Source organism: Pinus tabuliformis, chromosome 4_1 (genome assembly GCF_031772625.1).
Source record: "Pinus tabuliformis cultivar Carrire ecotype Pingquan chromosome 4_1, CPIR1, whole genome shotgun sequence".
Classification (NCBI taxonomy): Eukaryota; Viridiplantae; Streptophyta; class Pinopsida; order Pinales; family Pinaceae; genus Pinus; species Pinus tabuliformis.
In genome coordinates this window covers 330,394,893-330,417,665 of record NC_142303.1, presented here as the reverse complement: position 1 = coordinate 330,417,665, position 22,773 = coordinate 330,394,893, and the positions used below count along the sequence as shown (strand labels likewise).

At 41.7% G+C, this 22,773-nt stretch overlaps 2 protein-coding genes across 3 annotated transcripts in view; both read left to right on the top strand.

Moving 5' to 3' along the window:
• MHX (magnesium/proton exchanger) overlaps positions 1–22,773 on the top strand; it is a 375,411-nt gene that overhangs the window by 116,454 nt on the left and 236,184 nt on the right. The gene's annotated exons all lie outside the window — the stretch shown is intronic.
• LOC149175624 (uncharacterized) lies at positions 2,511–4,834 on the top strand. Its single transcript, XM_089422905.1, has 2 exons — positions 2,511–4,155; positions 4,278–4,834. Exons 1-2 carry the CDS (start codon positions 2,635–2,637, stop codon positions 4,479–4,481), a joined length of 1,725 nt encoding a protein of 574 aa, XP_089279031.1. The 5' UTR covers positions 2,511–2,634; the 3' UTR covers positions 4,482–4,834.

Sequence of the window (22,773 nt, the reverse complement as noted above, 5' to 3'; positions counted from 1 at the left end):
CCATTTCGGCTGCTATCCTCCTGCTCCTCTCTCCTCATCCGCTGCCTTTCCACGCAGCTGCCATACCTGCAAGCAACCATAAAAAGGGAAACCCGCTTGATTTGTATTACCTTATCCCTCCACGCAAGTGTTTAGTTGTCCATCTCATGCGGACAACACTCCTCGCCCATTAAAACTCCCCTTCACTGGCCAAACTGCTCCATCCGCGTGACTGCTCCCTCAGACCCGAGCTCCTCACGCTACCATACCTGCGATATTTCCACGCTCCAGTCTGTTGATTTCTCTCCCTCGCGCACACCTGCACGCAGTAAATGGTGGGCCCCAGTATTGCAGCAATAATGCTGCAACTCTTGGAACTCCCTTCTTTAATTTTATCAACCCGGTAGTTCGTAACAAACTTGGAAGCGACGGTGCTGTATGCACAAGTACTAGCTCTTGCCGCAGCTGTCACTTGGTCAGCTGGCACAAGTCCGCTAGGAGCTTAAGCCAACTTCTATGAGCTCTTAGAAGAAGCTTTTTAACTGATGAATGAAAGCTAACTCAAAGGGGCTAATTTACTTGCAGAAAGAAACTGGAAAGCGGAAAGGAAATGCAAACCCTAACAAACCCTAATTTTACCAGCTAGCCCTACTGATGCGAAAAAGAGGATGCAAGCTACTCAAAGAGATGCCATTGACTTCTAGGAGGGTAAAATGCATGTGTCTAAGTTATCACTATCTGAAGAAAACATCTTTTTGTATTTTTGAATAAGTTGTCACAATTATCATGCATACAATTTAACTGTTTTTGACTGTGCAGAGGTGGATTGGCGAGAGGAAATGCTTGGAAGAGGTCGGGAAGGTTCAGAGAGGGCCTAAGGGGTCCCTAACACCCTTCCAGAGAGTTTCACAGAGTTTGGCTATCAAGAAACCTCATTCGTGAGCTTCTACAGGAAGTCTGCAAGGGTTCTACAGGATGTTTCAGGAATTTCTACAGGATGTTCAGAAATTTCTACAGGATGTTTAAAAATTGGATTTTGGAGGATGGGTGAGTGAGGGAAGATGCATGAATGGATATGGAGGTAGGATAGGGGTCTGAAGTGGCCCAGGGACTGGTGGATGGAGTGGTGAGAAGGTGTAGATAGCTAAGTTGGCTCAAAGAAGGCTTAAACAATTATGTACAAAAACTAGGGTTATGTGAGCAAATGTGGCAAACGTGAGGTGAGGATTCTAAGTAGAGGGTGGAGTGGATGGTGCTGATGGAGAATAAGCAGATGAAGGAGTGGTACAGGTCAATGTTGCAGGAAGCGCCCCCCCCCCCCCCGGATCTTAGGCCCGAAGCGCGCCCCGTACGGAAGCGCCCCGCGGAAGCGCGCTTCGGCCTTTTTAATGCGCTTCCTGGAAATTAGGAAGCGCCGGCCCCGAAGCGCGCTTCGGATGGCGCTTCGGGCCTCCGAAGAGCAGCGCTTCGGGCCAGGAAGCGTGCGCTTCACGCAGCGCTTCGGAGCGCTTTCTCCAAAACCGCGCGCCCAAGGGAAAAAAACCTCATTTTTTTAATTTTTTTTTAAAGTTAACTTAAGTTAGCATTGAGGGGGTGGGTTAGGGTGAGGTTAGAGTGAGGTTAATGTGAGGAATGAAAAGAATAAAGTCCCCATTCATTCCTCATTTTCTCACTTTGAGTTTATGAGAGTTGGAGAAGAGAAGAGAGGAGAGGAGAAGAGAAGAGAGGAAAAGAGAGGAGAAGAGAGGAGAGCTTGGAGGAGTGAAGAAGGAAGAGCAAGGAGAAGGAGGAGGAGCTTGGAGCAAGAGCTTGGAGGACTTCATCTACAAGAGCTAAAGAGGTAAGTTCAAACCCCAAACTCCCTTATTTTTTGTGACAATTTTTTTGTATTTTTCTCCTCCCTCTCCTACTCTTTCCCATTGTTTCTACTTGCTCCTTTATTTACAGGTTGTCCACCACCTATATCCATATTCCAAGATGGTGTTCTTTTGGCTTCTATGTATCATTCCACTCTTGGTTCTAATGATGGCAAAGGTGAATAGGAATAGAAGGGAAGAAACAGAAGAGGGCAGTGGTGATGGTACCAATATGAGTGACCCAATGTATGATGAGGAGGAAGGGTTTGAAGAGGAAGGGGATGAACTTGAAGGGGACACTGAAACACAAGATGGGAAAGCTACATCAACACCCTTGTGGAACTATGTGACCAAACTTGATGGGGGAAAGGGTGGTGGATCTTACAAATTTGTGTGCCCTCATGGTTGTCATGGAGGAAAACCATATTGTGGTTCATATACCCGTCTGAGGAGGCATCTTTGTGGGGTGCTGGACAGTGATGAAAAAAAGGGTTCTGTGAGGGTACAAATTTGCCCAAACATTTCAACTGAAGAAAGAAGAAAATACATCCAAATAGAGATGGCTGCACAACAAAAAAACAAGAAACAAAAAACTCATTCTGAATCAAGTGCAACTGCAACCTCTAAATTTGGTAGTTGCTCATCTCCTCATGGTACTTCTGCAAGCTCTGGAGGTAGAAGAACAATAGGGGATTTCCTTAATGTTGCTGGGAGGGATGATGTGGATGGAAAGATAGTTCGTTTTCTTTGTGCTTGCGGTGTACCATTCAATGTGCTTCGCTCTCCCTATTGGCATGAAATGGTAAAGGCCATCAATGAAGCCCCAAAAGGATACAAGGCCCCCAACTATGAGAAAGCTAGAACAGTGTTATTAGAAAGAGAAAAAGCTAAGGTTCAAAGAGCTTTGACACGTTTTACAAATGAGTGGGTAGATTCTGGGGTATCCATTGTATCAGATGGGTGGACAAATATTAGAAACCAACATTTGATAAATGTTCTTGGTGTTTCTTCTAGTGGTGCAGTATTTATTGCATGTCATGACTCCTCCTCCATCATTGCATATGCACAAAACATTGCAGATCTCCTATTGAAATCAATCAAAGATGTTGGTCCGAATAATGTGGTTCAAGTGATCACAGATAATGCAGCAGGAAAAATTATTGAGCGTACTCATCCACACATCTTTTGGTCTGGGTGCCTGGTTCACACATTGAACCTTTTGATGCATGATATTGTGAAACACAAAGAATGTGGGTGGATTGCTGAGGTTTACAGGAAAGGGAAGCAGCTCATTAAATTCATCACAGGGCATACAAGGGTAAACTACTTCTATGGCACTTACTCCAAGTTGCAATTGCTTAAAATTGCAAAGACAAGATTTGCTAGTTATTACCTCACCTTTAGGCGGCTAGTGAAGGTGAGACAAGCTTTAACTAATCTGGTGTGTGCTGAAACATGGGATGAAATTAACACTGACACAGATGGTGCTAATGCAGTCAAGGACACTGTTCTTGACAGTTACTTTTGGTCACAGGTTAAATATGTTTTGCAATTCACCAAACCAATTTATTACATGATCAAGTTTGCAGATTCAGATCGACCAGTAATTGGGGAGGTGTATGAGCAAATGGATAGCATGTTGGGGCAGATTAAAGACATTGTTGAGCCTAGAGATACCACCTTGTACAATTATATTCGTGTAGAGGTGCAAAACCGATGGGAAATGCTAAATATTCCATTGCATGCATTAGCATATGTTTTGACACCTAAATACTATCATCCATCATGGCTTTCAACACCAGCACCTGGGGGGGGAAGCAGGAGAAAACCACACCAAGATAAAGAGGTTCACGAAAAATATATGGCTGCATTGAGTAAATTAATCCCTGATGAGGAGGACGCTGCATTGGTACGGAGACAGGTGAGCAACTATACGCTCAACACTGGTCCATTTGGGAGCATGCATGCAATTAAAGATCGAGAGACTTTTTCTGCTCTTGAGTGGTGGAACATGCATGGAGGGGGTACTCCACTTCTACAGAGTTTGGCATTGCGGGTGCTATCACAGGTGGTAAACACTTCTTCTGCAGAGAGGTGTTGGAGCTCTTATTCTTTCATCCACAGTGTTAAAAGGAACAGGTTGAGTTTAGACCGGGCAGAGAGCTTGGTTTATGTTCATTACAACTTGCGATTGTTGTCCCATTACTGTGAAGATGCAAAGTCTAATAAAGACTTGTTGATTTGGGACAAGAATCCAGAGGAGCCCAATTTGGAGGATGGAGTGTTGCGACTAGAGCAATTAGAGGATGCTCTTATCCAGGTATGTCCATTGTGGTATGAATTTTCCAATTTTCCCTTATAAAGCATTTCTCTAATTCATGTTTTTAATTTTTTTGTTAACTAGTGTTTTTTTTTTTGCATGAATTTTTTGAGCGATTCTAGGATGATGATGACCGTGTTGATATGCCACCACCCCCACCCCCATCTGGTCCCTTGGTTCCTAGGTTCCATGGTTCAACACCAACAGCAGGGGGTTCTTCTTCATCAGTTTCAGTGCCACGACTTACACAGGCACCATCTTCTTCATTGCCACCACGTGGAGGCCCGCCACCACGTTCTATTCGTGGTGGAAGGAGGAGAGATTAGTAGATATATTCACAATCTACTACTTTTTGTCATAGATTACTCATTAGACTTGTAGACTTGTGAATTTGAATTTTGAACCTTTTTGGCTTGGTGGTGACCAAGTGACATATTTTGTAAACATTATTATTTGAATTTTGGACATGACAAATGTTGACAGTTGCTCACTTGCTAGATAAATCATAATATGCTCTATGTTTTATGTTTTATAATATGCTTAAATGTTTTATGTTTTATAATATGCTTAAAAATTTGATGTATGTTTGTAATAGCTAGAATATAGATGATTGTTGTACATACTAGTAACTACAATGGAATCATGGATGCCATATCTATCTTGATTTATGCAAAAATATGCATGTTTTCATGTCTTCTACAATTAATTTGGTATTTGGGATGTTTGTTTTGAGTATAAATGCAAAAAAATATAAAAATATATATATATATAGCAGACGCTTCCGCGGACTCTTCGCTTCCTAGATTTTTGGAAAATGACGCTTCCGCGCTTCCGCTTCGCTCCCGCTTCGTGCAACATTGGTACAGGTGCTCTGCAAGTCGTTTTTCCAATCTGAACCAACAAAGACTTGTAACTTCAAAGACCTAGTTTCGTTGACCTAATTTGCTAGCTGTCAGTAAAGAGAATGAACAAAAGTGTGACCTGCAATGAAACCATGTATTTTAACTCATGCAACTAAGCAAACGAAAGTCTGAACTTGTAACCAACTTCTACACATGAAGATCAAACACTAGTGATTGCATGTCAAAGCAAAATCAGTGTTTTTGTGGGCAGCAAAGTCATCTTAGTCACAGCTCCTGTTAAACACACATGGACAGCAAGAGAGATATGAAAGATAATCAGGAGAGTACAATTTTTATTAACAATTGATTTACATTTATAGTACAATATCTGACTGTTGGGTTCCACATCCCAAGGTCTCTTCGACTCCTTTTGTCCATTCGGCTTCCACACTAACCCATTGAGGATTAGGTGTCCAACATTCCCCCCCTTAATCCGAAGGGTTATGTATGAGTCCAAGAAGAGAGCTGTAATACAAAATGTGCAAATATGCATGGCAGCACTAGGCTGAATGTGCTCTATGAAATGTTGGTATAAAGAGCGGTGGTTTAAGGATGACCACCAACACTGGAACGCTTAGTGCAGTTCCCGGAACTCTTCCAAAAGTGGCAAGAAGCTGAAGTCTTCTGCTAGAGGAAGTGCTCCTATTGTTTTGAAGAGGGAAACCTTCAACCAATAAAGGGAGGTCTCACCCCACATAAAAGGTAAAACTTCAACCTGAAAAGGGAACTCTCAACCTGTGATGGTTTAAGGATAACCAACAACTCTGGAATGCTTAATGCAATTCCTGGAACTCTTCCAAAACTGGCAAGAAGCTGGAGTCTTTTGCTAGAGGAAGTGTTCTCAATTGTGTTCCTGGAATTCTTCCAAAACTGGCAAGAAGCTAAAGTCTTCTGCTAGAGGAAGTGTCCCAGATTGCCAACTGAAGGCATGTTTATGGGCATCTTTGTCTCTGGCTACAACTCTGAAACTGGTGTGGCAGGTTGTGGCTCAGGCTCGCTTGATGTGACTTTGAAGCTTGTGGATGACCATCATTTCCCCCCCTGTCAGATACAAGGTGAGATGATGGAGGAAACTCAACTGCAAGATTGTTTAATACTCTGGAACAAGTTCTGACATGTGTTTGGAATATCTTCTTGGCTGTTGATGCCCATTGCCAAGAAGCGATCCATCCAAGATGAATCTTTGTTCTTGCAGGACGTTTGTTTTTGAAGCATCTGTGTGAAGAATGGCTAGTTTTATGACAGTGCTTACATGGATGAAGATCAAAACAGTGATCTTTCAAATGGCCAACTCGGTCACAGTGTTGGCATTTCACGATATGTTGTTTTTGTTGTTGTTGCTGTGGAAGAGGGGCAGAATCTGGAACAGCTGAAGCTGAACTGTCATAAGGAGCAGGTGAACTATCATGAATGAATCCAACACTCTGAAATTGAATGGTCTTGGCGTAGTCTAGAATATGAAAGGACAAGTCCTTGTCATATCCAAGACCAGTTCTGTGCTTGTTGTGGACAAGTTGTTCCCAAGGTCTGATGATGGGCTTGGGAAGTGCAGACTGAGTTTCTGCATCTGCATGTACAACTGTTGCTTTATTGGGTACTAAATCTGAACCAGCTGTAACATTATTGACTTGCTGTTTATGGGAGTCTGTTTCAATCTTCTGAACAGAAATAGGTTCAGAATGATGACTCAACTGCTGTAATTCTTCCTGCTGTAGCTTTGTCTCAAGCTGCAAAAACTCAATATTCTCTTGTACATTATGCAAACAGGTTCTAATGTCAACAAGAGAAGCTTTGCTTATTCTTACTGTACCATGATCAGAGGAATGTATCAGAGTTTTTAAGAACTCCAATACTTCACCAATTCTGGCTATTTTATTCATTGTCAAAATTGCACTTGAAACTGATCACAACTTGTAGAGAAAAATCAACACTCACTCGCAATATGTCAATACAATTGGATTTTACAACAGATTGCACTTGTCTTCAAAAGATTGCACTTGTCTTTAAAAATAGTGATGGCTCTCGATTTCAGTTGTGTTTGGTTATATAAGTATCATATTCCAACACATTTGAAATAACATAAAGTAATCAATGCCGTATAAGGAGGAGCATGAATCGACAAGAAAAATGACCAACGCATAGGATGCTTTCATATCATATAATACCACACATTCATACCTCATATGCCCATCACATGGTATATTATTGATCCACTATATATACATATGATTTTCAAGAAGAAAATATAGCATACCAAGGCTTAGTCGCTGTAAGCTGCAGGAGTTTTCAACGTTGCATATATATAAGCGGCAACCAAATATATTCAATGCCACAGTTCGTAGTTTTTGAGTTCAATGATCAGCCCTTCGATCCTCAACAACAAAGATCCTTTGCCTTCCCCGATGTAGATGTCGATATGTGAGAAAAATATTAGCAAATACCAAATATAATGCTCTTATACCCAAACTGCAGAATAACCAAAAAACTCCTCATGATACTGAAAATAAATCATTTTGAAGAGCAGAGAATATTCAGATTTCCACGGTCACAGCACCCACATTCAGACAATCACCAAAACCTTCCCTGACATCAATTGCAGTCCACTCACCAGTCGACGGTCGAAACCAATAAGAAACCGAACCATGACCTTCTCCATCACTACCACTCACAAAAAACCGGTAGCGCCACAATGCAACACAAGTCATATAGAGAATATCTTGCGGAAGTAGTAAAGCCACAGTTTATTAACGCACCAAAGCAACACATGATACCATTGTTAAAGATATTTTCGGCGGTGTGTTGCAAAGCCAAGTCAAGTGCCTTTCCTGCGAAGCAGAGTCGAACAAGATGGATGAAATTATGGATATCAGCCTTGATATATTGCATGCAAGCTCGTTGAAAGAAGCCTTTTCTCGTTATTTTCAGTCGGAGCTGCTCGATGGAAACAACAAGTACCGCTGTGAAAAGTGCAAAAAGTTGTCCACAGCACGCAAGCAAATGTCAATCTTTCAAGCTCCTAATGTTCTAGTCATTCAGCTGAAGAGATTTGAGGACATATATGGTGGCAAAATAGATCGCAGCATTATTTTTGAGGAGCGCTTAGCACTTTCTGGCCATATGTGCAGAGACAGTCAGGATGTGCGGCCAGAGTATACTCTCTTTGGTACCATTGTCCATTCAGGCTACTCACAGGACCCTGGTCATTATTACGCATATGTGAAGGATGCAAATTCTCACTGGTATTGCATTCGTTCTCAGTCAGAAGGAGATCCTTGATAAGAAGCCGCACAACGACCGGGGGAAGCGTCTAGTGCCTTTAAAATTTCTTCAATCAGCAAAAAACTCAAAGCTTCTTAGTGTTACGGAAGGAATGTGAAGTGCGGTTTGAAAGAAAGAAAGAAAGAAACTATTTCTGATTTCTAAATGTGCGGGCTATTGAAATGGATGGACAGAGGTTTGATAATCGATGATAAAAACACATTTGGAGGAGCGCAGAACTTTCAGACTTCTCTCTGCCACGTTTTTGGAGAATTTCAAAGATGAAAACGGGCAATTCTTCTGAGAATCGATTGGCAATCACAGAACTGCACCACTGGTGGATCTGGCAAGGCCACGGCATGTCATTGTCAAAGAAGAAACGACACTGATGTCGACGTCAGCAGAAGGCGGCCTTCAGAAGCCGAGTGAAAAATCTGGAATTATATCAGGTGAGGGCGAACATTATCCTGTTGTGGAAGCCAGAGATTTCCCAGTATTGATCGATTTTGAGAAAATATGCCTTGGGACCATGATGGCGATCTTAAGATCAGAATTAGAATGGAAGATCCAGATTATATGAAGAAAAGATTATTGGCATGGGTTCACTCGGTTGGGGCGTATGCTCGTTTGCTCCAAGGTCATATCAATAGCAGCGTTAAACAAAGTTCAAAACTCTAAAACGTTCAACGCACAACCACAATTTTCAATTGAATCCGCACTGACATAGTATGCAACAGGCGCAGTTACCAGGTCAAAGACGTTTTATGTCAGAGACGTTTATGAATCAGTGAGAGAGCTGAACAGTTAGACAGAGGGGCAGGCTAGCAGCGTTGAGGTTAGGTGGAGCAGGCCAGCGTTCAGAAATAAAACGCATATGACAGACAGGGCCAGTTTATAAAAATGACAGACAGAACAACACTAAAATTACCATGAAACGCTTATGGACAGAGAGCGCAGGTAAAAAATATGGCAGACAGACATCTCATAACTGCTTGGACAGCGGTGGCAGTGTCAGGAGCAGCTAAAATTTAGCTGAAGAAATATTCATGAGAAAATATTCCTGAGATGCAGAATTGATGGCATAAATGACTTGCACAAAAAAGGCCATACAACAAATGGCTCAAATTAATTATGCAGGGCAGGAATACGCCTGCTCTGATACCATGTTAAACACACATGGACAGCAAGAGAGATATGAAAGATAATCAGGAGAGTACAATTTTTATTAACAATTGATTTACATTTATAGTACAATATCTGACTGTTAGGTTCCACATCCCAAGGTCTCTTGGATTCCTTTTGTCCATTCGGCTTCCACACTAACCCATTGAGGATGAGGTGTCCAACAGCTCCTGATCCCACTGAGGAAGAGGTGAAACCACAGATGTTTGTTGGCCCTTTTCTTGAAGCTTTTTTTGTTAACAACCTATCAACTAAATCTGAGCATGAAAAGCTATTTTACTCATCAAAAACAACCTAAATAACCAAGCAAAATTTAAATCTAAATAGCAGATTTTATTCTAAGAATGCAGCAAAAACACATAAAGATAAACAAAGGAGGTACTGGGCACTTGAGATGGGCCCAAACCCAAGAGCTACAGCCTCCTAAGAGAGATTTAGAAGTGGTGCAAAGCTGGATTCATCTTTATTGAGCAAGAAAAGAAGAGTTACATCAAAACTGTCCACAAGGAGAACTTGAAAATGTGCTGAAAGCAAAGCTAATCTACTGCCTAAAAATCGAACTACAAAATGAATACAAAATGACTAACTACTGGCTAACCAAAATGAGGCCCTAAGCCTTCTTATTTATACAAATTGAGGACCCCAACAGTCCTCCTAAACTTTAGGGACTCGGCTGCCCAAAACTTGCAGTTAACAACAGTCCTACTTGACTTGCTTGGCTGCCCTTGGATAATTGATTTGGTGGCCCTTGAACTCCGAGCTGATGGTGGAGAATTCGAGGTAAGGGCCCATAAATGAAGGGAACACCTTCCTAAAAATCCTCTCCACGAAGTTGGCTGCCAAGTGCTCATTTCAACCCTTGATTTTGTCTCCAAATTGACCAAAAAGACTACACAAAGCACATATTAGACTTGTTGGCATAATGACTAACCCAATTCACTCTATTAGCATAAATATAATAAAAAACATGCAATAAACTAATGAGAATGGTGGATTAAGTCGAATTAGGAGGTTGAATGAGCCCAAATAATTATCCATTTTTGGGGCTCATCAATAAACAAACGACATAAATTTCAATTTTACATGAGCATATCAGTAGGGTTAGCGTAGATATTTTTCGTTGATTTTTTCATTCACGTTATTTCTTCTAGATAGATTTAAGTTTAGATTTAGTTAGCTTTTCAATTTTTTTTTTTTACTTGTTAAGGCTAGGTTTCTCTCATGCGTTTGATTTCATTTTCATTCATGTGTTAGGTTTGATAGTTTCATTTCCTTTTTTATTTGAAATTTAAGGAATAAAAATATAAAAAATTTGTTTTTTCATTTGATTTGGATTTAGTTTTGAGTTTTATTTAGTAGTAAGGATTTAGATTTTATATTTTATTTTTTATAGATTAGGTGTTAGCTTTTATTTTGATTTCATTTGGTTTAGCTTTTAATCTTTATTTTTAGCTTAGTTTTGGTTTTGTTTCAAATCATAAAAATAATAAAAAATATAAAAATATAAAAATCCTAAAAAAGGCATAAAAGTTAATCTTAGGGTTTTGATTTATTTTTGTTTAGATTTTCTATAAAAAATAAAAAATAAAAAATAAAAAATAAAAAATAAAAAATAAAAATTAAAAAATCATAAAAAGGTTTTTAGGTTTTGGTTTGGTCTTATTTTAGACTTTTATTTTATGATTTTGATTTTAATCATTTAAAAAAAATAAAAAACAAAAAAATAAAAAATTTTGAAATATTTTGTCACATTTAGTCTTGGCATATTCACTCAAGGATTTGTCACATTTACAATGTTGGTGTATCTTTTCCATTAAGGCTAATTTTTTTTAATGTGGGATTAATATTTGTCATTTTTATATAGTTAAATGCGCCTAAATTTTATCTAAAGATTAGCTATCTGAAAATGGTGAATCATTTTGTGAACTGGTTAGCATTTGAATTTCATGGTTGAATAATGAATTTTGATCCTTTGAAATTTAATTGCTAGAGATCTGTGCATCTTTTGAATATCTTACATCTGGCGAAATTAATTATTGCTTGATTGTTTTAATGCTCATCATATTCTAGACATTTCAGTGAATATTTTCAAGCAATTGTTGAAAGATTTGTTCGTATTTATATTTCCTAAGTAGCAACAACAAGTTAATCACTCAGTTTTCACTTCATCTAGTGAAGGCATTGGTCTTAAACATTTAAAGATTCAATCAAAATTTTAAATATCGATCAAGTGCTTGTTTTCCCTGCTGTGTCTCCCAGGCCAACTGATTCTTAGTTGGTCTTCCTTTATATCATAGGGTCTACCCCCCATAGCCCAGGGCGACGGCTTAAACGGAGAGATCGGGGATGAGGGTGACAACCCCCGGTCTGAGCATTGTCGCGGTGCCTAGACACTTTGCGCAACAACATAACCTTTTCAGGATTGGGAGCGGGGTTAACCAAGTTACTGAGTTTCCTTCTAGAGTATGTTCTTGTGAATGGATGAGTAAGTGGAGTTGCCACCCAAACAGGAAACCAACCTAAATGTCTAGGTGCTAAATGTGAGAATGAACAAGATGAGAGGATTAGTGAGAGAAAAAATGATAAGGTGATGAGAAGATGAAAAATGATAAGAGGTGGGTGCCAAAAAATGTTGTGGCTTTTGACGGACTATATGGAAAATTGAGAGAATAAAAAAGATAATGTCGTTAACCCTGGCAACAAGACAAACTCGTCCTCGGCAACGGTGCTAGAAAATGTTGTGGCATTGATAGGACAAGGAATGAAGAAAGATGGAAATATTGAAAGATTGAGAAATTGTCGCAAAGGCCGGGAACGAAAAAATCTATCCCTCCATCAATAGGGTACCAACTCATGATCTCTCGCCAATCCATCTTGTGGGAAGGATCAGATGTATGGGCACCTGTATATGATACAAGTCCACTGTGTTGTGCTATGCCCAACTCATGTAGCTCTATCTGGTTAATCAACAAGATATGTCTAGGAGAACCTACCCCTCTCCCCATAATGGACCAAAGTGGGCAAACCATGCTGCAAGCCCTATCTATGTACTCCTAGAGAGGGCTACTGCTTGAAAATGTTGCAACTTTGCGGGCTAACATTGCATCTGTTTGCACCTCATCGATGGGTAGACCCAAAGATGGATGCACCACCATCTCCAAAATATTTTCCCTCGTCTGACTGGAAACTCCATGCTCCTCTTGCAAAACTATCCTGTCAGGCTGTAGCACCTCATGACAAGTGTTTGCAAGCACTACAACCCTGCTAGATGTCTGTGCATCTATCTGCTCCTCGCCAATGGCTGGCTCAAAGGACGACTGCTCATCCTCCTTCATCATCGGCTCCGTTACCCCTCAAACTAGCAGGGGACCTAAGGGGAATCCCTAAAGGGCAAATGCTAGGCCAAGGGGAACAAATGGAGTCTTAGCCCACTGTCACCTCAGCTAAGGCTCCCTTCTATTTACGGACTTTCACCGATGGGAGGAGACCTAGTATGCGTAAAGTCACTAATGAAGGTGTTGATAGTGCTAGACCCGCCAACATTCAGGGGATCTCCCCAGTATGAAGTCCCGACTAGACCTCAGACCATTTGGTATAGAAGTCGCATCCGGTACGATGGCCCGGTTGCCATTATCTTAAAGATATGCCTTAGCTCTTGCTTGTTTGCACATGAGAGTGGTTTACTTAGTCTTCGAACAACGAGGTTCGCATGCCTGATGAGTGGTTAGTGTCGCTTGTGTCAAGGTTCTTTCATTGCAGAGGGAGAGGGTGGGTGTGAGTCTCAAGTCGAAAGGGAACCGTCCCAACTCTATGAGAGACACACAACACAGCAGGACATGCGCAGCTTTCGGTGGAGTAGTCCATAGTTGTTAACCAGTCTTGTGTCGGATTAACCGAAATTCTGCCGGGTGAAGTGAGGTAAAGGGTGAAGTGAGGTAAAACTCACTTAGATTTTCCGCCAGTATTTTCTCTGTAAAGGATTGCTAGATAAGCATCGTAGATTTGTATTCAAATATTTCTCCCACATAATAATCAACCCTCAGAACTGCTGCATTAGTTTTCCCGCATTGGGTTTTTTCGGGGACTATTGTGTCCAAAAATAAGTGTGTCCTATGTATCTTGTTCTTTTCTCTATTTTCTGTTTCATGAGATCAAACATTTAATTAGTGTAGGCTGCAAAAGTAATTTGCTTCAGTATTCAGAAGAATAACTTGGTTAATGTATGTTAAATATCAAGTAGGTGAAGTAGATTCAAATTTGCTGCAGTAGGGGTTCCTTCGAGTCTAGGAATTTTCACAGGGTGACTTGGAGTTATGGCCTTATAGAGCTACAAATATTAGGTAGGATCCTTGAGGAGTCCACCTCATGGATCATTACCTAGCTACGGGGCCGACAATATTCAGTAGCAGGATGCATCAGTGGCAGTTGATGCAGTCAGTGCCAGAGTGACAGTTACAAAACTAGTAGCAGTCAGATGTTGAGGAGCACAGTGCAGAGTTGGCAGCAACGCAAATTCTTCAGTGACATTGCAAGTGCTAGTAGCAGTCAGAGACTTGGGAGACAGATGCATCATACTGAACACATTTGATTCAGTATTTTAGATGCTTCTCAGTCGCAGTAGTTGCAGTTGCAGCAACAACAGATGAGAGGGAGTTGCAGTGTAGATGCAGAGTTGGCAACAATATAACAGTGTCAACAACAACACAGATGCAACATCAGAGTTGTGCAGTAGTTGGTGGGCAACAACAACCAAACATCAGTAGCATAACAAGAGGTGATACAGAGATAGGTTGTTGGGCAGGATGTGTAGCGTTAGAGAGAACACAATCCTCGCTAGGAGTGTTAGTTTCTGTAGCATCAGATGTGTTCTAGCCACGAAATTTGGTGGAGAGGCTAGAATACATGAGATCTCAAAAACCCAGAATTGTTTCTGGAAATTCCACCTAGAGATGACTTAATTAGATTATTAACTGTTGATTTGTGGTAGCATCGGATGTGCTCTAGCTATGAAAATTGGTGGAGAGGCTAAAGCACATGAGGTTTCCAAGACCCAGAAATGGTTTGGGGAAATTCAACCCAGTTAGAGAGATATTAAAATAATTAATATTTTTAATGGGGTTCTTAAGTCTAAACTTAGGAAAATTAAATATTAATGGGTATTAATATAAAATTGGGTGAGAAGGTTTTAAATGACATGGATCAAGCCAAATCTAATCTTAGCTATTGACTAAAGACTTAATCTCGGTTGTTGAAGACTCAACAGGAAAAGTATAAGAGGAGGCTTGAGTGTTAGTTGGGGATACACTAAGATTGATCAGTCAGTTCGATTTTCTAGAGCGGGGTTTGCTGAGAAAATTCGAAGAAGTGATCTGTTGCAGCAAGGGGCAGTGAGTACATAGCAGAGAGGCAGAGATAGTGCCTGAGGGTTAGTGCAGTGACCAGAGAGGCTGACGTAGAGGCAGCCAGAGCTATGCAGAGGCAGAAGGAGCCACACAGAGGCAGCTAGAGACTGTACAAAGGCTGAGGGGCCTGCATGGGTGACGCAGAAGGCTAGAGAGCTAACGCAGAAAGGCAAAAGGCTAACGTAGAGGGTTCTAGAGTGACGCTGAGGCTAGCAGGGTTGACACAAAGCCTTGGAGAAGCACCAGAAGGATTTTCGTGGGACAGACTTGTTGAATATCTGTCTCCGAGAAGAGGTATTATTGCCGTGGAAAAATCTTTGTTTGGTGAGCCAGTTCGACACCCTAGTTGTACTCAAGAAAGTTGCTTAATAATAAAACCCTCAAAACTGCTGCATTAGTTTTCCCAAGTTGGGTTTTTCTAGGGACGGTTCTCCAAAAATAATGGTGTCCCTTGTGTGTTTGTCTAGTATTTCAGTTGTTGATCTATATATGTGTTAGGGTTGCATTTGTATTTATTTTCGATATTTATATGTATAAAACTTGTTAAAGGAATAAACAAGTAGGAGAAATAAACCAGATAATGCAGTAGGATTTCTAACGTGTCAGACTTAGAAATTCCAACATGGTATCAGAGCATTGCAGATCACAGGAGGACTGAAGGCACCAACATAATCAGAAGTATTTGCAGCAGTAGTAGCTGTCCCTGGAGATCGATCTGATCCTAAGCAAAAAGCAGCAGAGAAGGAGTGACACAGAGGGCCTGCATCATCATTTTGAGCTAGAGAGAGGGCCAGCACAGAGGCAGAGAGAGGCCAGAGGAGTGATTCAACCTTTGTCAGGATTGCGCAGAGCTGGAAGGCTCAGTTTCTTCAGTTGCTGGGGCATAGGGAGCTGTGGGTAGATTGTGGATTAGGACGCTGGTGGGGTGTTGTTGCCGTCGAAGTAGAACAGTACCTAACGAGACAGAACCAAGGTATAGGGAGTCGCTGCCTTGACGGATTTCTAGCCAAGAAATCTAGATCCGAGTTGCAGTTGCAAAGAGGATTGGAGAGGAGTGGATCGACAGTTGGCGGGAAGATTTCCAGCAGGGAAATCGAGACTCAGAGGGAGTCTAGGAGAGAACTTCCAGGAGGGAATTCGAGACTCAAAGGGAGTCCAGAAAAGGAGCGGAGATGGCAATGAATGGATTGAGGGATTAGGACAAGTTGGACGGGGCCTCTAACTTTGTCATCTGGAAGGCCAAGATCTTGTCTGTTCTGGATAGACATCGCATCAAGGGCTTCGCCTTGAGAACCGTGGCTATCCCAATAGACCCAGCTGATAATGAGAAGTATGAGGATGCAATGGCGAAGGCAAAGTGCATAATCCTTGATGGGGTCAAGGATCATGTCGTACCACATATTGCCGAGAAGAACACGACAAAGGAGATGTGGGATACTTTGACGACATTGTATCAGGGCACTTCTGTGCAGTGGAAGATGCTATTAGAGAATCAGCTGTGGTCATATCAAATGCAGAAGGGGGAGCAAATAGATCTATACCTCCTCAGATTGCAGGAGATTCGGGACCAACTTACTTCCAAGGGCCACACCGGATTAGGAGTTCATGGTGAGGATCGCCCTGAATGCAGTCTTCGAGGAGTGGGAGACATTTATCCAAGTCATTTTGGGCAGAGCTATTCTTCCAAGATGGGCAGAGATGTGGGCAACTCTTTGCCAAGAAGAGATCAGACGGTTGACCAAGGCAGGAAGTAGCAGCAAAGGAGGTCGAATCAAAAAAGAGGAGGAGGAGGATGTGGCTCTGGCATCTGCGGGACAATAGGGGAAGGGGAAGAAGAAGGACATCTCCAAAGTGAAGTGCTTCCATTGTGGGGAGGTTGGGTCATTATGCAACCTAGTGTCTCAGGAAGAAGAATAAGGGAGAGGCTTCTGACTCCAAGGCAGCTTCACCTAAGGCGGAGAAAGAAGTCGAGGCGGATGACGACTGTTCCATGAGTGCTCATGCACCTGTAGAGAAGAGGTGGGGTGATATCGAGCTATAGTCAGGAGGACTAGAGAAGATGAGGGGCAGGACCCTTGAGGTACCCAAGCTCTTAGAGCATATCCGGTTACGGGAGTCCCGAATGACAGTAGCAGGATGGCTGATGTCGGTAGAAGCAAGATGCGATGGAGTGACAAGGCAATGCTAGAGTGCAGATATCTGTGGCAGCGCAGTGGGGGTTGCAGCAGTGCGAGAGGCACAAAGATGGTTGCAACAGTACAAAGAGGCATAGAGGTGGTTGCAGCAGTGCGAGAGGCACAAAGGTGTTTGCAGCAGCGCAAAGGCAGCAGAGGTAGCTTCAACATCAGGAGGCCTCCGGACTGACAAGGATGTTAGAATTGGGTAGATCAATTACTTACTTCTCAGTAACTGAGTTGCAGTGCAACAGTTAGCAGTGGCAGTGCTATGGGCAGTGTGATGCAACATTTGAGAGAGAGTTGCAGTGCAGATGTAGTGTTGGTAGGAAGGACCAGCAACAACACGGATGTTGAAGGAGCTGTAGTATAGATGTAGTAGTGGTAGTGCTATGGGCAACGTGATGCAACATTTGAGAGAGAGTTGCAGTGCAGATGCAATGTTGGTAGGAACGACCAACAACAACACAGATGCAGAAGGAGCTGTAGTACAAATGTAGTAGTGGCAGTGGCAGAGCCATGGGCAGCAGTGCAGTGGATGTAGGGCAACAGGCCCAACATTAGCATAGGCACCGGTGCTGGAGGATCACTGTGATGTTCAGTGGTGGAGCATTACTAGAGCACATTCCTTGCTAAGAGGGAGTGTTGATTTGTGGTAGCATCGGATGTGCTCTAGCCATGGAAATTGGTGGAGAGACTAAAACACATGAGATCTCTCTGACCCAAAAATGGTTTGGGGAAATTCCACCCGGTTAGAGAGATATTAAAATAATTAATATTTTTAATGGGGCTCCTAATTCTAAACTTAGGAAAATTAAAATATTAATGGGTATTAATATAAAATTGGGTGAGAAGGTTCTAAATGACATGGATCAAGCCAAATCTAATCTTAGCCATTGATTAGAGACTTAATCTCGGCCGTTGAAGACTCAATAGGAAGAGTATAAGAGGAGGCTTGAGGGTTAGTTGGAGATACACCAAGATTGATAAGTCAGTTTGATTTTCTGGAGCAGGGTTTGCTGACAAAATTCGAACAAGTGATCTGTTGCAGTGAGGGGTAGTGAGTACATAGCAGAGAGGCAGAGATAGTGCCTGAGGGTCAGCGCAATGACTAGAGAGGCTGACGCAGAGACAGAAGGAGCCATGCAGAGGCAACTAGAGACTGCGCAATGGCTGAGGGGCTTGCATGGGTGACGCAAAAGGCCAGAGAGCTGACATAGAGAGGCAAAAGGCTGACGTAGAGGGTTCTAGAGTGACACTGAGGCTAGTAGGGCTGACGCAGAGCCTTGGAGAAGCGCTAGAAGGATTTTCGTGGGGTATTATTGCTGTGTAAAAATCTATGTTGGGTGAGCTAGTTCGACACCCTATTTGTACTCAAGAAAGCTGCTTAATAATAAAACCCTCAGAACTGCTGCATCGGTTTTCCCAAGTTGGGTTTTTCCGGGGACGATTGTCTGAAAATAACGGTATCCCTTGTGTGTTTGTCTAGTATATTAGTTGCTGATCTATATATGAGTTAGGGCTGCATTTCTGTTTATTTTTGATATTTATATGTATAAATAATTTGTTAAAGGAATAAACAAGTAGGAGAAATAAACCAGATAATGTAGTAGGATTTCTAACGTGTCATTTTTATTGTGTGCACTATTATTTTCTCAGTATCTAGCGCTATTGATTTCCATAGTTGTATTTGTGAAGGTTGCAATGTGATTAATTTGGTACTAGCTGTGGCAAATAAATTGTTAAATTAATTAACAATTAGAAGATTAATTCCATTTGCTGCAATAGGATTTCAGTTTTGAAATTTTCACAGCGAGTAAACTCCCCCAAACCCCTAAAACCCCTCCAGAAGCCCCTGGACATCCTGAGGGAGTAAACCTGCTCTTGTGACCTATATGCCTCCATCCCCGAAAGTCCATCTTGACGACACCATAAGGGAAACCAGAAAAATGAACATGTTCATATGTCTATCAGGCAAAGGTATCCATTGGCCCCTTATCTCTATGTGTTGACTATTGATGCCCTTGATTATTTATTAGAGGTGGCGTATCTACATGGTGTCTTAGAGGTATTTCACTTCTAGGGGGAGATGACACGGTTAACACCAAATTTTTAAATGACTATCTTTTGTCAGTCACTGCTTATCAGAATTTGGTCTTAGCTACTAGGGGTTGTCGTATAGTGTTTTGTGAGGTGTCAAGGGTTATTGTTAGTGTCCACAAGATTGACTATTTATTATTTGGTCATGATGATTTTCTCACTTGGATTCCAACTGCCTAGAAGTTTGTTTACGTAGGTGTTATTGTGAGGAATCTTGATATTCTGTCCGATGTTGACTTCTTGGTTGTTGTGTGGGATTGGTGCGTAGAGATATTGTAGCATAAGTTACTCTTTTGGCAGTGCAAGTATCTTCCTTTTGCGCGTAAATGGATGATGGCAAGTGGGATTCTTCAGGTCTCTCATATTTATGATGTATCATGTTGGCTCCCTTACAAGACCTAGTTTCACCTCTTGGAGTATATTTTGTGTTCATATTTATAGGCCAAGTATGGTGGGACATGTGGCCCCTCGATTGGTCCTTGGGATGTCTAAATTATGCCCAAGGATGAGGGAGGCCTTGGTCTAATTGATGTTGCAACCTAGGGAAACATTTTGGTTGCTTTATGGGTGGTTAGTTATTTGGAGGGCTCATCTCCTTGGCAAGTTTTGATGTGACACAGTTTGCTTTTAGCTCAACATATTGGTAAAGAGTTCATTTTCCTTATGTGATATCATATCTGCTCCTCATAATTTCTATATTGCAGGGTCCTTCATCTTCAAGGCTATTTGGCAAGCTTGGAGTACAATGGCAGGTTTGGTTTTTTGGAAAATATCAGGAAACATATCGGGATGGGATTTGGCTAGAAGTCCAATATGAATTTGGTTGTAGGAAGGTACCTGCATATTTGACCTTCCACGCTTTCAAGCAAGGAGGCAAAGTAGGAAGAAGATTTACTTTTGGAGGGAGTTTTGGGATGTTATTTCTTGTACAGTGGATTGGTTTTTAGTTGCTTGAAAGTTTGCATTACCCTTTGCAGATTGACCCACTTTTGTGGAGAACATTTGGCTCATTCCTCAAGAGGATCTTTTGAAGATGAATATTGATATGATTGGTCCCTTTTGGCAACACTGGGAGTGGTGTTTTGGGCACCCTTTGACCCAGTTTGATTCTCATAGATTGTACTCCACTCTTCATCAACGACATGTGTTGGTTGCAATTCTTAATGCTCAATGGATTTTAGTGGATGCCGAGAGCTGTTGGATTTGGAGGTTGCATAGTGTCTGGTCAATAAAAGATTCCTAATTTTTGTATCTTTGCTTGCTTGGTGATCCCTTCCAAAGCTCATTTGGCCAAAAGTGGCCTTTTTGATGGCATATGCCTCTCTTGCTCAAAGTTGGAATTAATGAAGCACATTTAGTTGGAACACCTGTTTGGGAGATCTTGTTGGAAACAAGTTCAATCTTAACTGGCAAGCATTCTACAGGGAGATTTGCATTGGAATGCAATTTTGTTGGGAGATTTCAGATGTGTGATTCATGATTCCTTAGTTGGTATTCAACATTGTTTGTGAGTTTCTACTCTATTTGTTCTTTGGCAGCTCTGCTGCAAATATGTTTTTGAAAATTAGGCCAGTTCTTAAGCTTTCTTTTGTCAATTATGTAGAGCTGAGCTACATATGTGAAAATTCGGAATCCCTAATCCTATTGCAGCAACTGGAAATTATTCTCCTAATGCTTAATTAAATTTAACGATTTATTTATTATTTCCTACAACAAATACTGAATAACTCACACTGCAATCTACACAAATAAAACCGCAGAAGAATAAACGCTGGAAGAAATGCTAGAACACACATAAAATGACAATTATTTTTGGACCAATGTCCCTGGAAAAACCCAACTTGTGAAAACTAGTGCAATAGTGAGGGTTTTATTTTATTATGCAACAGTGAAATTTGAGTACATCTATGGAAGCTCAACTGGAAATCCAAACAACAAGAAAATCTGAGCAAAATATTGAAGGGAATTACCTTTCTCACACAAGAAATCTTTGTCTCGGCTTTCCCTATCAAAGCTTGGCCTCCCAGAGCTCTGCGTCATACTCAGCGTTGTCTGCTTAGCTGGCTAGACGACTTGCTTCAGACTGGGCTTTGATGAAGTTGTTGTGCCTTTGGATGTTGAGGAAATCATCTCTCCGGCCCTCTGGGACTTCTTCTTGGCCTCTAAAACTGAGAGCGATTTTCCTTCCTCTAAATCGAACTGCCTTGCTGAAGAAATTGCGCTGCCCCTCAGCGCTGCATCTTTGGGATAATTTGGCTCTTTTGCTGCTGCCTTTTCGAATCTGGAAAATCTTTCCTTTGGATCACTGTCTCTACTCCTCAATCACTGCTTCGATCTCTGGCTCTCCCCAGTAGCTGATTGCTGCTACTCTCGAAATCGATCTGCTTAAGTGTCTTCTCCAGGTGCCCAACGACGACTTCTTATAATCCTCTGTTGGTACTCCAACGACCAAGATTAAATCTTAATCGATGGCTAGGCTTAACTTGAAGTCGATATGTGTGAGTTTCTAGAACATTCACACCTTGACTTAATTAATTATGACTAATTAACCATATTCCCTAAGTTTAGACTTAGGAAATATTTAAAAACTAGTTAATAATCTAATTAAGTCATTTCTAGGTGGAATTTCCATAAACGATTTCTGGGTTTTTTGATATTTCCTGTATTTTAGCCTCTCCACAAAATTTTAGTGCTAGAAAACATTCAATGCTACAAAAACTAACACTCCCTCTTAGTGAGGAATGTGTTCTAGAGCTCTACTGCACATCCTGTAGCAACACCCTATCTCTACATCATCCCCTGTCACACTGCTGATGTCTAGTTGCTGCTACCAACCAACCACTGCTCAACTCTGATGTACATTGCAACTGTGTTTCTGCTGACCCTACTGTACTGCTGGCAACACTGCATCTACACTACAAATTTCTCTCATCTGTTGCTGTTGCAATTGCAACTAAGAAGCATCTTAAATACTGAATCATCTGTGATCATTATGATGCATCTATCACCCGAGTCTCTGATTGTTGCTAGTATCTGAACTATCACTAAAGAATCTGCGTTGTTGCTGACTCTACACTTGTGCCAACTCTGCACTGCGCTCCCCAGCATATGACTGCTACTAGTCTCTGCATCTGTCACTCTGGCATCTGACTGCATCAATTGCCACTGATCCATCCTGCTACCGAAAAAATGTGGCCCCCCGTAGCAAGGTATTGATCCAAGAGGTGGACTCCTCAAGGATCTTGCCCATCTTTAGCGCTCTGGGGCTGCAACACCAAATCTCCCCACCTCACTCCTGGAGGTATATCCACAAACATGGCGAAGTCTTCCTCCATCCTGGAGGACAACCTATCAATCTTGGCATGAGTTGTTGCTTGGTCCTGCTTCTCCTTTTTGTCCTTATTGAGAGGACACTGGGTACTGTGGTGACCAAACTCGCCACACCTGAAGCACTTGACCTTTGACAGGTCCTTCTTCTTTCGCTGCTCCCCCTGCCCCTGATTGGGACCCTTTGACTGAGGGACACATTCTCCTCCTCCTTCACTTGCGTCGATCCGCTGCCGCCACTGGTGGAGATCTTCAATAGAGCTCGTCTCAACT